This window comes from Lissotriton vulgaris, chromosome 1_1 (assembly GCF_964263255.1).
Source record: "Lissotriton vulgaris chromosome 1_1, aLisVul1.2, whole genome shotgun sequence".
Classification (NCBI taxonomy): Eukaryota; Metazoa; Chordata; class Amphibia; order Caudata; family Salamandridae; genus Lissotriton; species Lissotriton vulgaris.
In genome coordinates, this window is record NC_141685.1 from 1,984,544,358 (window position 1) to 1,984,560,347 (window position 15,990).

The 15,990-nt window shown below is 42.8% G+C and overlaps 1 protein-coding gene across 1 annotated transcript in view; it reads left to right on the forward strand.

The window, feature by feature from the left end:
• LOC147751480 (cadherin-related family member 3-like) overlaps window positions 1-15,990 on the forward strand; it is an 853,888-nt gene that overhangs the window by 201,834 nt on the left and 636,064 nt on the right. Inside the window, exon 5 of the mRNA XM_086933301.1 lies at window positions 14,819-14,941. Within this exon, the coding sequence (XP_086789427.1) occupies window positions 14,819-14,941 (123 nt within the window). The remainder of the gene's footprint in view (window positions 1-14,818; window positions 14,942-15,990) is intronic.

A 15,990-nucleotide genomic window follows, 5' to 3' on the forward strand; every position in this document is an offset into this window, starting at 1 on the left:
TATGTGCACTATACACCAGTATTGTTCACTCTGATGGATTGAATGCACTAAACTTCTACTTACAGAAATCACTTGATGGTATGGTGAAGCACCAACAAATGATATTGGAAATGGTGGATTTTTGTTTAAAAAATAATATATTCACTTTCAGCAATGTACTATACAGACAACTGCAGGGTGTTGCCATGGGGGCCAGCTTCTCTCCCAGCTATGCCTGCCTTCACATGGGCTGGTGGGAGGAGCTGGTCCTCATGGTTAAACACCGTGCAATTATGGAGTGTCACGCAATCCCATGGTTGCGGTTCATAGATGATTTATTTATAATTTGGGATGGCAATATGGAATCAGCTGCAAAATTTGTGGAAGATATTAACAACAATGAATTAAATCTACATTTTACCGCCACCATTAGTAATTCATCTGTAACATTTTTAGACACCGAGATTTTTGTTGAAAATGATAAAATTGAAACTAGACTCCACCGTAAACCCACAGCAGGCAACTCAACCCTACATGCCAAAAGCTCTCATGTGAAACATCTAATTAACAGTATCCCATACGGGGAGATGTTGAGACTTAGGCGGATTCACAGTAGGGAAAATGATCTCATCACAGCCCAGATAGCAAGTAAAATCAGATTTTTGGAGAGAGGCTATTCGGAAAGAATGATTAATATTGCCATCTCCAAATCAATGACCATGAACAGATCAGAACTTCTATCTAATTGCCCTAAAAAACCTAGAACTGATGTGGTTCACCCAGATAATTCGAATGAATTCAGAATTATCATACAATACAGTGCCCAACACAATCAAATCCAATCCATCATCAATAAAAACTGGCCACTGGTCCTCTGTGATCCTGTAATTGGCAAGGATCTCCCCAAAAAACCTTCGATTACCTATAGTAGGGGTCAGTCAATGAAGGATATACTTGTAAAAAGTAGCCCTGAAATTATTGAATCCAACAATTGGCTCCAAACACATGGTGGGTTCTTTAACTGTAAGGTCTGTAAAGCCTGCTCACAAGCAGTGAACAAAACAGGCTATATATCACCCTTTGACCTTAAGGAATACAAAATCTCAAAAGTCCTTACATGTAAGACAGAGTACGCTGTCTATGTCTTGTCATGCCCCTGTGATTTGCTCTATGTGGGGAGTACTAAACTCCCCGTGCACAAAATAATTTTACAGCATATCAGGGCAATCAACAATCAAGATAATACATATCCAGTGGCAAGACATTTTAAGACTAAGCACAACTCAAAGAGTTCGGAATTAAAGTACTTTGTGATTGACTGTGTTCTTCCAAACAAAAGAGGCGGGAATAGAGAAGAAAAACTTCGCCGCCTAGAGACTCGCTATATCTTAGAACTTAATTCAAAACAACCTTCAGGGTTGAATAATACGGAGGACCTTTATACCTGTCTCTAACAACTTTTCCTGGTACTGACAATTTTATAATCCAAATTTTGAATGTGAACTTCTACCTCAGGGATGTGTAAATATACAATGAACTAATTATTTTTAATTCTTTTAGATATTTATTGATATATTTATATATTTATGAATGCACATTTTTAGGATTGTTTCTCTTTTGTAGTCATGTAGCCCTTGTAAATATTCTATGTGGGTAGTGTAATTACAATTTTTTAGTCAAAACTAAACCATTTTATGGTTTTTTATATATATATATGACATGTATTTAAATTGTTTTCCTTTGTACACATGAATTGATTGTAGGAGCATGCATGCATACATATGAGAAATGTGTTTTATCCATCCCGTGGCAATAATAGAAAAGCCACTTTAGAATGTTATTCGGCATTCTAATTGTATTTCACATTCAATTTGGTAACTCATGTATTTGTACTGATATTTAAACCAAGTATTTATACTGTAATTTAGATCTACAGCTGCTATCCCCTCCCTTGCCCTTTGCGAGCACATGGCACTTTACAACAATATTATTACGTGGTTATCTCAATTGTCACCGGGGCTCCGGTTGGCAATTAACAGGTTCACCTTTGGTCACTCTATTATAAGAATAGAAATACTTTCTATTGTAACCGCAACATGAATAATGTAATTAAACAAAAAGAATATTTTGTCATCAGTAACTGACGAGAATCAATGCAGTGTGCTGCTTTTAAACACAAAAATATTGTTTTGGTTTTGTAAGAGAAAACTTCTCTTGTTCTATGCACTTGCACTTTAGTATTTTACAGGAATTTGGCAAAGTTTGGATTTGATGTTTAATTATTTGATCATCCTGTACAAATGATTATATCCTAACGATGATGTGGTGTTTTTTTAAAGGGTAAACACTGGTAGTTCTAGTGGACTACAAAACTCTTTTATGTCTATGCTAGTTCAGGCTGGAGACATGTGACCTTGCCTAGGTGATTACTTAAGCCAAATTCCTGCCTGTGTACTGTGTCATGTGATCAAGCGCTCTGTGAAGCGCGAAACGCGTCATGGCGATTTTTTGAAACCCAGCACAAAATAAAGATTTACCTTTTGCACCGATTTTGGGCCCGTATCTGTTTCTGCAAGTTGGGAAAACTTTGCGCAAGGGATTCAGATATCCTTGGAATATATATATATATATATATATATATATATATATATATATATATATATATATATATATATATATATATATATATATATATATATATATATATATTCACCTAAAAACCATAGGTTTCAGGCCTAATATAGTTAGGAATTATCATTTAAAAAACCATTGAAATTGCTCCTAAATAGTTAGTCGTACTAACTATATTTTGCGCACCCGCAATCCACTGCTGATGATGTCACATATTACATCATTCATGACATGGTCAGTGACACCACTGATGATATCACTGATGACATCTCAAATGACATCTCTGATGACATCATTGATGACATCTCATTTGACATCACTGATCACATCACTGATGATATCATTCATGCCAAGTTTGGTATAATTCCGTTCAGCCGTTCAGGCTGTAGCCGTGTCTAAAGGTCCCATAGAAAAAGCCATTTGAAAAATTTCAAATTCCATTTTCTTAAGAACTACTGGAGGGATTTTCACCAAACATAGCAAAGGCACATCTGCATACCAGGCCCTACCATTTTGCCAAGTTTGGTGTAATTCCATTCAGCCGTTCGGGCTGTAGCCGTGTCTAAAGGTCCCTATGGAAATTAACATGGGGAAAACAGGTTTTGGGACCCCCTTTCAGCCCCCGCTTGACGAATCCCCCCGAAACTTTCAGGAAAGGAGCAAAGCGGAGCAAGCCAAAATTCTAGAAAATTACACACAGATTCCGCAATCGGCGCCAAAGTTATTCCCAATAGCATGTTGAGCGCATATAGATTTATAATTTACTCAAATTCAATTTTCTCAACAACTACTGGAGGGATTTTCACCAAATATAGAAAAGGCACTACTGCATACCTGTCCCTACCATTTTGCCAAGTTTGGTGTAATTCCGTTCAGCCGTTCGGGCTGTAGCCGTGTCTAAAGGTCCCATAGAAAATGCCATTTGAAACATTTCAAATTCAATTTTCTCAAAAACTACTGGAGGGATTTTCACCAAACATAGCAAATGCACATCTGCATACCAGGCCCTACCATTTTGCCAAGTTTGGTGTAATTCCATTCAGCCGTTCGGGCTGTAGCCGTGTCTAAAGGTCCCTATGGAAATTAATATGGGGAAAACACGTTTTGGGACCCCCCTTTCAGCCTCCGCTTGACGAATCCCCCCGAAACTTTAAGGGAAGGAGCAAAGCGGAGCAAGCCAAAATTCTGGAAAATTACATACAGATTCCGCAATCAGCGCTAAAGTTATTCCCAATGGAATGTTTAGCGCATATAGATTTATAATTTGCTCAAATTCAATTTCCTCAGCAACTACTGGAGGGATTTTCACCAAATATAGAAAAGGCACTACTGCATACCTGTCCCTACCTTTTTGCCAAGTTTGGTGTAATTCCGTTCAGCCGTTCGGGCTGTAGCCGTGTCTAAAGGTCCCATAGAAAATGCCATTTGAAAAATTTCAAATTCCATTTTCTCAAGAACTACTGGAGGGATTTTCACCAAACATAGCAAAGGCACATCTGCATACCAGGCCCTACCATTTTGCCAAGTTTGGTGTAATTCCATTCAGCCGTTCGGGCTGTAGTCGTGTCTAAAGGTCCCTATGGAAATTAACATGGGGAAAACACGTTTTGGGACCCCCCTTTCAGCCCCCGCTTGACGAATCCCCCCCAACCTTTCAGGGAAGGAGCAAAGCGGAGCAAGCCAAAATTCTGGAAAATTACACACTGATTCTGCAATCGCCGCCAAAGTTATTCCCAAAAGAATGTTGAACGCATATAGATATATAATTTGCTCAAATTCAATTTTCTCAACAACTACTGGAGGGATTTTCACCAAATATAGAAAAGGCACTACTGCATACCTGTCCCCACCATTTTGCCAAGTTTGGTGTAATTCCGTTCAGCCGTTCGGGCTGTAGCCGTGTCTAAAGTTGTATAGAAAATGCCTTTGAAAAATTTCAAATTCAATTTTCTCAAGAACTACTGGAGGGATTTTCACCAAACATAGCAATGGCACATCTGCATACCAGGCCCTACCATTTTGCCAAGTTTGGTGTAATTCCATTTAGCCGTTCGGGCTGTAGCCGTGTCTAAAGGTCCCTATGGAAATTAACCTGGGAAAAACATATTTTGGGACCGCCCTTTTTTCTCGGCCCCCGCTTGACGAATCCCCCTGAAACTTTCAGGGAAGGAGCGGAGCGAAGGAATTTTAAGGAAAATTACCTGCAGATTCCTCAATCGGCGCCAAAGTTATTCCCAATAGAATGTTGGGGATTTCCTATGGTAACTAGGTCCTAACTATATATACCTACTGGCGACCGCCAGTAGGTAATATGTATAAATACACCAAACACCACATAAATATGACACGGATGAATAAGCATTGAAATGAGACTTATCACATCGTTATGACAAAATGGTTACAGCGTAAGTACCTCGTACATACATACATCCTGTCACCGCTCTTGGGTAATCATGTACATTACTGATGGAAATACATTTATTAAAATAGCCAATTTACAGAGTTAAATGCATATTGAAAATCACATTGCCGCTTGTACCAAATTGCCACAATTTATATATATATATATATATATATATATATATATATATGAAACAATCCCTGCTGCCTCTCGCCCGGAGCCCAGTGCTGGAAACCGCTGCGCAGGAAGAAGAGAGGAGACCTCAGGTGCAGTGAGCAATGTTTTCTTTATTGTACCCTCGAGGAAGCGGCACACAGCATGACGTTTCGGCCTACACAGAGGCCTTGATCACATGACGCACGCTGGGAAAAAGGCAATTTTTAAAGTGCTAGTGCTCAGTGGAAGTACACTCCGATTGGTAGGTTTTTGGTCACGTGTTGCACTTATCATAGACACGGACAACAGACTATAAGTATGCAGACATCATGGGATAATCCCCGAATAGCGCCATGTTATCATAGTCCATACTATAACAATAAAGTGCAAATGCAATTACATAAATGTGTAAACAGAAAAAGATCACTGGATGAATCCAAAAATCAAAACCGATATTTGTTGTGCAAAGTGCAATGTGCGTCATGAGGATCAATCTCAATATATACACTATATACAATATATACCCTGTACAAAAAGTCATGTATAACACCCCATTCATAGGCTAGTATCTACAAAATATATAAATAAATTCATAAATAATGTATCATAAATATGTAAATATATATGTTAAAACCATGACTGTACAGTATATTGCAAATATATATACAAATAAACACAACATCATTGATGCGGGATGAGATCTCAAGTGAACAAGAATAATGTCATAAGTATTCATGTTATGGCCTTAATACCAAGATCGCAGCATCCCATTGTTAATGCACAAGTTTTGTTTACACATACGTATGGTGCTGAGCTGGAAAGTTCACGGGCAGAGGAGATGTTGACCCCCCCTAAGGGGAGGGGAAACCATCGCAGCCTCTGCCCTGTGACCATCCCCTGTGCTCATGAATTGCCTGGTTGGACCATACCTAAAACCAGATGTACATGTGTGACTAGTGAGAGATGAGAAAATTAACAAGTGCACTTATTTTTATGTGGTAATTTTCAAGTTTTTTTGTGACTCCGTGACATTGTTTTCTCCAACTCTTTCTCTGTAGAGCTTACTAGATAGTTCATTTGAAAGTGAAAAAAGCTCTTAGTACATCCATGTGCAACCTAAACCTAGGCTGCACTCCACTTAAGAACCATCCAATCCTCTAAACTGTATACTGTTAAGAACAGAAATCTCAATGACAAAACAGACACATACACCTCAAATATCTATTCGGAAGCAACAAACTGCTCAACAGGGGAAGCTAAAGACAGTGCACGGCAGTATAATATTGTCATAAACACGTGTAAAAATCTTCAGTGGAATTCAATCCCCCCGGAGCTCGGCAGTCCATTTCCACTATGTACCTGGTTTCTAACTTTCTCAGGGCTCCATCCCTATCTCCTCCTCTCCTAAGAGGACCAACACAGTCAATAGCATAATAGCGCAACAGGGAGCTGTCATTGTTATGGTGTTCCTTAAAGTGACGGGCCACCGGATATGTTGGATCACTGGTATTGATGGCCCTGATGTGCTGGAGTATCCTCTTGTGCACCTGCAATTTGGTACTGCCAACATAACGCAGGGCACACGGACACTCCAGCACATACACCACATATTCACTCTTACACGTGAGTTGTTTTTTTATTTTCCGTGCCGCAGAAGTGAATGGGATAGCATATTCAGTTTTATTCAGTCCATGCTGACAGGCCTTGCAGGATGAACACTTCCTAAAGCCCTTACTTTTCCCTAACCAATTTTTGCTGGTCAGGACTTCTGGGCTAGATTTTACTAGGGCATTCTGCATGGAATATGCTCGCCTGTATGTGATGGATGGGGTATTGGGTATTCTATCCCCTATCACTGGGTCACATTTCACTAGATTCCAATGCTTGGAAACTATTTTCCCCAGCGCTGCATGTTGCCTATTAAAGGCCCAAATCAATCTGACTGGTTGATCATTAGTAGTGATGGGCTTTTTGTGGACCTTAGGCTCGAGGGCATGATCACGTGGAATGGCATTAGCTTTGGTTATGGCTTTATCCACTATTGCCGCCTGATACCCTCTAGCTAAGAATCTGGACCTACTGGCTTGTTGAGCCAGGTTACACTGGGCTTCTGTACTGCTCAACCGACGAATACGCAACATTTCTCCATACGGAATGCTGCGTATAAGGTGAGCAGGGTGATGGCTGCTGGCGTGGAGAATCGTATTTCCAGCCGTCTCCTTACGATACAACCTTGTTTCTAGATTTGTTGCTCCAGGTGTGACGGTCATGTCAAGGAAATGCACCTGATCCCTGCTGATGGTAGAGGTGAAGTGCAAATTGTAATCATTCTTATTGATGCAGTCAACAAAGTGATCAGCCTCCTGGCGAGTGCCCTTCCAGACTAGGAACACATCGTCTATATAACGATACCACCTAACAATAGATTGTCTGGAAATGTCAGCGTGCGTGCCACGGAGAACCTGTCTCTCCCAGTAACCCATTTGGAGACAGGCATAACTGGGAGAGAAACAGGCCCCCATGGCCACACCCCTGACCTGCTGGTAATATCTATTGTTAAACATAAAAAAGTTGTGGTGTAGACAAAATGAAATCATAGAAAGTAACATGCGGTTATGGTCAGCCATGATTATAGGTCGTAGTCCTAGATAGAATTCTATGGCTCTTAGTCCGTCTTGGTGATTAATGCTGGTATATAAAGACGTGACATCTAATGTAATGAGCCACAGATCCATACCCCACTCAATATCCTGTATCTTTCTTACAAAATCATTGGAATCTTGCACATATGATGGTAACTCCTGGACAAATTCCTGCAAGAAAGAGTCCACATACACTGTTGTTTTCTCTAATAAACCCCCGCACGCTGCAATTATCGGTCTTCCCGGGGGTTTATTAGGATTTTTGTGGATCTTCGGAATGAGGTATAGGACTGGCATGACTGGATGGTTGTTCTTTAGATATTTCAGCTCATCCATGCTCAGTAGGCCAAAGGACCTCCACCCCATCAACAATGAGTGGAAGTCTTCCTGAGCTTTTTTGACCAATGAAATGTCACTATGTCTGTAGCAGTTCAGATCATTCAGTTGGGAGAGGGCTTCTTCTAGATATAGTTTTTGTGGCCACAAAACTATGTTCCCTCCCTTGTCAGCCTGTCTGACGATAACATTTTCATTGTCCTGAATTTTTTGGATGAGACGCATGTATTGATCATTTTGTGTAAACTTTTTGCGTTTAGAATTGAGCACCTTGGAGTGTAGTGATTTAATATCTTTGACAACTGCATCATGAAAAATGTCCAAATTATCATAAATCATCACAGGCGTGAATGTAGAACGCGGTTTAAATGACGTTAGTCCCCCCACCCTATTGGTCTCACCTCCAGATGTAGTTTGTGATGAAGACTGCTCCGATCTGAGAGACTCTAGGGCTTCCAAGCCAGGCAAGTCGCGGGCTTGTAATCCCTCTTCTCCAGCTTCAACCCGCATGACACTGCTGCGGGTTTTACCTCCAGCAAAATGTTTCTGTAGCTTGATTTTGCGGACAAATTTGTAAAGATCAATTCTTGTGTCCGCATAATTCAGATCGCATGGAGGACAAAATGTGAGACCTTTAGATAGAATATTGAGCTCAGAATCGGACAGGACCATGTCTGTCAAGTTGATGATGGAGGGGGCAACATCCTTCTCCCCAGATAATAGGTTCACTTCCTGTTCCATCTCTTTGCACTCTTTTTCTTCCTCTTCTGCTGATTTGGCTCTTGCTCTGGATCTGGCCTTGCGACGTTGGTAGCGTTTTGCGTTGATTTTTTTGTTCCTGAGCGCGACTGCGTTCTCGGGCGTAGGGTCCCTCGCCAGTCTTTCCTCACACAGTCCAATTCCTCTGCTGGCGTGAGCTTTGTAAACCCCAACTGCCTTCCTGATTGGGCAGAATTGGAGTCTGAGTCGCTATTCATACTTGAACTCAAGTTGGACTCCAACGAATCATCCTGCTGTGCTGTTCCCCGCGGTTGGTTAGAGAGACCCGCGGTGCCTGCAATTTTTAGTCCCCGTGAGGCTTTGATGGCGTCATATTTTTTCGCAAAGGTGAAAATGCGACCTTCCGCATAATCTGCCTTGTCACGTTGGAATTTCCAGGCTTTCCTTTTGCTGATGGATTGACCCCTGGAACCCGAATCCTAGCAGACGCTGATCGTCTGGGTGTACCGGGAGCAACCGGAACGCTGACTCGATGTCTGATTTCGCCATCAGCGTCCCGGGCCCCAGGCGATTCAAGATGGCTACTGCCTCATCAAACGATGCGTATCGCACCGAACAAACTTCCGGATCAATTGCGTCGTTCACCGAAAGCCCATGGGGAGCAGACAGATTATGGATCAAACGGAACTCACCTGGGTCCTTCTTGGGGACCACCCCTAACGGAGAACAAACGAAATCTGGTACCGGGGGTACACTAAACGGGCCGGCGACCCGACCCCGGCTAACCTCTTTCTGGATTTTTTCTTGCACTACAGATGTATGTTGAAAAACGGAAAGTTGGTTTTTGCACATCCCTACACCCTGAAAGTCCCCTACCGGGATGCGGAAACCATGTGTAAAACCGTTCCGCAGCACCCCGGCAGAAGTCCGATCCGGGTAGTTGCTGAGCCAGGGAATCATTGCCAGGGTATCAATCGGGGTTGGTAAAGGCGCCCCTCGGCCTAGCTTAGACCTGTTTGGCGCCTCCCTTACCCCCATTCTCACTCGTTCTGGCTCTGCACGATGACTCAGGATGGGATGATCCACACGTACTACATTCGTGTTTGAATTTACACGACCCCGGAGGCCTGGTACACTTCCCCTTATTGAAATTAAAACAGAAACCCTTTCTCCCTGTATTGCCCGCGGGCCTCGACTGGTCGTCGGTGCTCGTACTTGGTCGAAAGGGTGTCCCCACATTTTGGCGGGAGTAGTCAACAACATTGCTCCCGACCAATGGCATCCTTAACATCCCCGATTCCTTCATCTTATCCCATGTTAGAGAATCGTAACAATCCCAAGTCAAACTCTTGTTATGTTCCTTTTCTTTCCTGAACAGATTGTCGTAACAAAACCAATGGTTACCCTGATACGTTGTCGAGTAACCCATAATCCGTGATTGATAAACGGGAAACTCAGGGAGCAACTCGGGCTTACGTTCCCCCAAAATCGATGTAAAAATACCCCATGCATTGCCCCAATTGCCAATGTTCTCATTTACCTTAAAGGCGGCCATCTTTGCGCGCCAAACACTCGGATGCATTAAGTCCTTCTGACTTTTCACATGCTCCACATCATAATGATCAACAAGCAAGGAAAAAATATTCACGTATTCCCCTGCCCAGATCTTTTCCTTTATGGCTAAAGGCACATGTTGTCCCAATCTCTCTCTACGAGAGGGTGCTGACTCGTCCCTTGCAATCGGCAATGGCCGCTTACCTGAACTGGACGCAGCTTCTGCCGCTTGCGGCTTGTCTATCCCCGCCAATGGCGCAGCCACTCTAGCTGCCTCTCTCTTCTCACGAAGCCCTTTTATCAGCGCCTGTGCCTCGGCAGTCGTGGCGCCATCACTACTATCCCCCAACCAAGCTGCTAGCTGTGCCGCCAGCTCGGGGGGCATGTCATCCTTGGGTGACGGGATGACGACAACGGGGATTGGAATCCCCTCCATTGGAACTGGGGTCGGCGCCTCGAGCGGTGCGGAGGGAACCGGGGCGTCTCCACCGGCTGGAACCCTTTTCGGTCTCTTAGGTCTACCCCCAGCCGGCGCCGGGCCCGAACCCTCCTCCCCGTCTCGCTCCGCCAACCGTTTCTTTATCTCGGACACTTCCTTGCAAAGGTTCCGCACCATCTGGTCGGTCGACATTTTCTTCAGGACTTTCTTTGGCATCTCTCCGAGGAAGTATCTGGAAGACAAAGAAAAAGATCAAAACGCTCAAAATTGGCTCTTCGTTCTGTCCCGAGCTCACGTGTAGCGAGGAGGTGCAGCTTCGGAGCACAAGAACAAGAGGACGTCTTCTGGTCTTGCGTCTCTTTTTATCCGTCTTCAGGGCGGGCGTAAACCCGCCCCTGCCCGTCCCGTGGAGCGGGAAAAAGCGCGCCCCGGCTACGCCGCTTCGGGCATACCAGCCGAGACGCGCCTCCCGCCAAAAAATGGCTTCCCGGGGGGATCGAGGCACTCCGCCATACGTTCGGGGGGACCGAGTGGTCGCCCCTTTCCATTAGAGAGACCCGCGGTGCCTGCAATTTTTAGTCCCCGTGAGGCTTTGATGGCGTCATATTTTTTCGCAAAGGTGAAAATGCGACCTTCCGCATAATCTGCCTTGTCACGTTGGAATTTCCAGGCTTTCCTTTTGCTGATGGATTCTTCTTCTTTCTGTATCCTCGCCATCATATCGCCTCTAAGTTTAATACATTCATTTGGACAGTCCACACTGGCAGCTGCGATGACCAGATTAAGCTCCTCAATCTTTGCCTGTGTTTTCAACCGGTCACTCTCCGCATAGCGGACCAGTATTTGGACTAGCTTGCGTGACGATTCTAAATTGCAGTCAGCCCATTCACGGAGCATTTCCGGATCTGGATCCTCATAACTTGGGGCCAACATGACCCGCAAACCACGCGGTATCCTATTTACTTCCAAATAGCGACTCAGTGACCGGTGCTCCCACCATTTGGAGAGTTCCCTTTTCATCAACTTTTCCAGTTTTTTGAAATGGTCACGAACGCTCACAACTTCATCTGCCGGTGCATTAGAGGCGGATGGTTCAGCTGACCCCCCAGCCGGGGAGTCATCAAACTCGTTCAACGCTGCCTGTTCCCTCGCTTTCAGTGCGTCTGCCGACATGCCGCTTCCTCTCAGTCAATATTGCGCGTGATGCGCTCTCACAGCTGTTTGGGCGAACGCTGCAAATGCAAGCCGCCGTACAGTCGCGCACACTCTCTCCTTACCGGTGTTTTCTTTTCCGTGCCACTTCGCTAGTCCCAGCCGAAGAATCTCAACCAAAGCAGAACGCTGGGCAGGCTCCGCGTCGGGTTAACAAGCAGCACAGCGTTAGCAGTAACCGGGGGCTGGAACAATTACTCCCTAACGGGAGAGACAAACGACTTCCGGGTCAGCAGAGGTCTCGGCTTCCTGTCGTTCCGCCGCAAACAAGGAGAGGGGTCATCCAAATGCCGGCGAAGCACACTGCCGGTCTGGCAATATGAAACAATCCCTGCTGCCTCTCGCCCGGAGCCCAGTGCTGGAAACCGCTGCGCAGGAAGAAGAGAGGAGACCTCAGGTGCAGTGAGCAATGTTTTCTTTATTGTACCCTCGAGGAAGCGGCACACAGCATGACGTTTCGGCCTACACAGAGGCCTTGATCACATGACGCACGCTGGGAAAAAGGCAATTTTTAAAGTGCTAGTGCTCAGTGGAAGTACACTCCGATTGGTAGGTTTTTGGTCACGTGTTGCACTTATCATAGACACGGACAACAGACTATAAGTATGCAGACATCATGGGATAATCCCCGAATAGCGCCATGTTATCATAGTCCATACTATAACAATAAAGTGCAAATGCAATTACATAAATGTGTAAACAGAAAAAGATATATATATAAAAAGCAGTCCTTGTTCCGTCTATGAATGGCGGAACTCAATAGGTCTGGACCTCCGAAGCCTCTCACAATACAGCGAAAATACAGCCAAGAAACAGTCACTCCTCAAGTGAGTTTACAGGAAGACGGTTTATTCAATGAAAGATGACGCGTTTCACTCCACTAGGGAGCTTGTTCACCGCTCTTGGGTAATCATGTACATTACTGATGGAAATACATTTATTAAAATAGCCAATTTACAGAGTTAAATGCATATTGAAAATCACATTGCCGCTTGTACCAAATTGCCACAATATATATATATATATATATATATAGAACTATGTGGAATCTTGTACATTATGTATATATAACGAAATGTAAGATGTTGGACTGAGTACATACCTGAAACCACTATGAAGCTAGTGAATCTTAGAAATTTCAATCTGATTATAAGAAATGATTGGGGAAGATGAGAATCAAAAACCAATGCATATTCAGAGGGGACAAAGAACAGTTTTTGATTAAGTACTTCACAGATACTGCATTCTCATGCATCCTAAGTAAGAAATAATGTGTGTCAAGGGTTGAAAATGATCTAAAAATGTATATATTTGTAAATAGTAGGTTAAATACCGATCATAATTTGAAATGTTATACATTCATTTAGAAAAAACCTCCCCTTGTTCCATTTTCAGACTGTTATTTACACCCCTTTCTTACTTAAATGGACTTGGTAAAAAAATTCCCCTCTCTTTAATACAGTTTAATGGGAGTACTTTACTGAAATGAGCAAAAATTGTTATTAGTTCACTGTATATAGAAAACTACTTGATCGGATTGTAAATACTTCATTTGTGGTAAAGGGTTTATTACGGTACTTCACATGAATTGTAAATACTCATAACAAATGACTGCAAGTATGTACTAGCCATAGATCAAACTATGCAGGGTTGGAGGTCTAGATGGCCATGGAAATGGTAGAGGGTACTTATACACAGCACTATATTTAAGTAAGGTCTAGACCAAGGGACTCTATGGTCCAGTTGAAGGGAGGAAGCCGAAACGTGTAGACCGTCCATTTGATGCACTTTTCTTTGCACATGGTGTGTATATAAAATAGTGGAGAAAATCAACTGTTGCTGTGCAGTGTCTTTATCTACGGGACTCGTAGGAGAAGAAGCTGATGTGATATATATATATATATATATATATATATATATATATATATATATATATATATATATATATATATATATATATATATATATATGTGTGTGTGTGTGTGTGTGTGTGTGTGTGTGTAAGGATTGCTCTCACGGACAAGGGGCTGCATATTTACCATAGCAGTTTAGCAGCTCCCTGTCTGTGAGAGAAACGTTAGTTCCCACAGGAGGAGGGTAACTAGCTATGACCGCAGGGGCCTTGAGGCTCTCCCTATGGACCCGGGGGAAAACAGGAGAAAGATACAAAATAAGGGGCAGAAACATAAAGAAAAAGCAAAATAAAGGCCAGAATGAACAGACAGAAGCACAATAAAGGTCAACAGCGAGCAGAAAGAGGCTAGAAAAAGGTTAGAAACAAGCAGAAAGTGGCAGGATACAGGTCAGAAACTAGCAGAATAGGAAATATCATACATTATTTTATGTTACAATGCGATAGCACAGGCTTCATATATATATATATATGAGATTTTTTTTAAAAAGCAAGTTCTTGGCTAATGCTAGACTTCTGACGTTTGTGGCAATACATTTCATTCGAATTGGACCTATTAAACAATATTTGGAAGAGGCTCAGCCAGTATGTAATGTAGCATACTAAAAGCTGACAATTACAGACTACAGTACTATAGCTTCATAACGCAAAATAATTGTATTCCTGTCAAAATGATCATGGCACATAGCTTTCCTTCTACTTCATACCATTGTAAAAGGAAATGTTTTGCACTCAAATCTTCATTCTTCTGATATTCTTTTCTTTTTTCTTTCCGTTACTTAGTATTACGAGCTCAACAGCACAAAATAATTATAGTGCATATTTTTTCTCTGCAGTATACATTGCAAAGTGAAACTTCTGCTCCATTACCGGATGGGAAATTCTTTTCTGTGGACTCCACAACTGGTGTGGTCTCGAGGACATCTGCAAATCCACTAGATTTTGAAGAAGGATATCATGTAAGACCTGAATTCTTTTTATTTCTTCCTTTAACATTTTAATACCATAGGTTGTATTTTGCCATTGCAAAAGTTTCCTTTGTAACTAAGATATTATTTTACATAAGATGTAGTGCATCATGTATAAAAATTTAATTTGCAAAAAGTGATTGCAAATTACCCAGAATTACAGAAATATTGCGACTGTAATCAGCTTTTTTTAACCAAATTATGTACTAATAGATCGTTTAAAAAATACTGATTTGCAGGGGGTTGCGGAATGATCTGATCAATTAATATTCAGTGGGCAGGTCTTAGTTTGTGATCCCTCTGAGCAGATGGTAATGCAGGGATTGAGATCACAGGCCCCACCCCTGCATCTGCAGTTCCAAACGGGGTACTTTTCTTCAAGACATGTTGTATAGACTCTGTGGTCTTACACCCCACCCATGTCTTTTTAAATGTTTATTTGTTATTCCGAGCGCAATTTGTAAATTCTTGCTTGTATGTGGTCATTCTCTTGCAACTGTCCCTCTTTTTCAGGTGTTGTTTCATTCTAAGGAGCAAAGCCCAATTTGTTGTTAAGTTGTACTTTTTTGCTTGTAGGTTCAATTTCGGCACTATTCTTTTCTTTGCTTTCTGCAAGTGTTTCTGGAGCCTAGACTTAGTGTATAAGCAGTCTCCAGATGCGGTCAAAGCGTGTGTCAGTGTGAGTGAGGTCGGCCGTAAGCAGTTCCAGTGACAAGACATCCCACGGTCGGAGAAACCATGAAGCAGTGGGAGGAGGGTGGGGTCACTTCCAACAGGAGGCAATGGACTGCTGTGCTGCTCCCAATAGGTGGAGAATTTAATACCAGTGTACTAAAGTCATGGCCTTCAGTGTGCCGGGTCGAATCCCCAGAATCGCCAGGGACAGGGTAGAAGGAACCGGGAAACCCACCACCTCTTCGATGTGACTAAGGACCTCCTTTCAATACATGGTAAGACTCGGGCAAGACCAACGCGCCTGGGAGCTATGAAGCAGAAGCTGTCGAGAGTGTTGAAGGACAGAGTAGATTTTGGAGATTAGG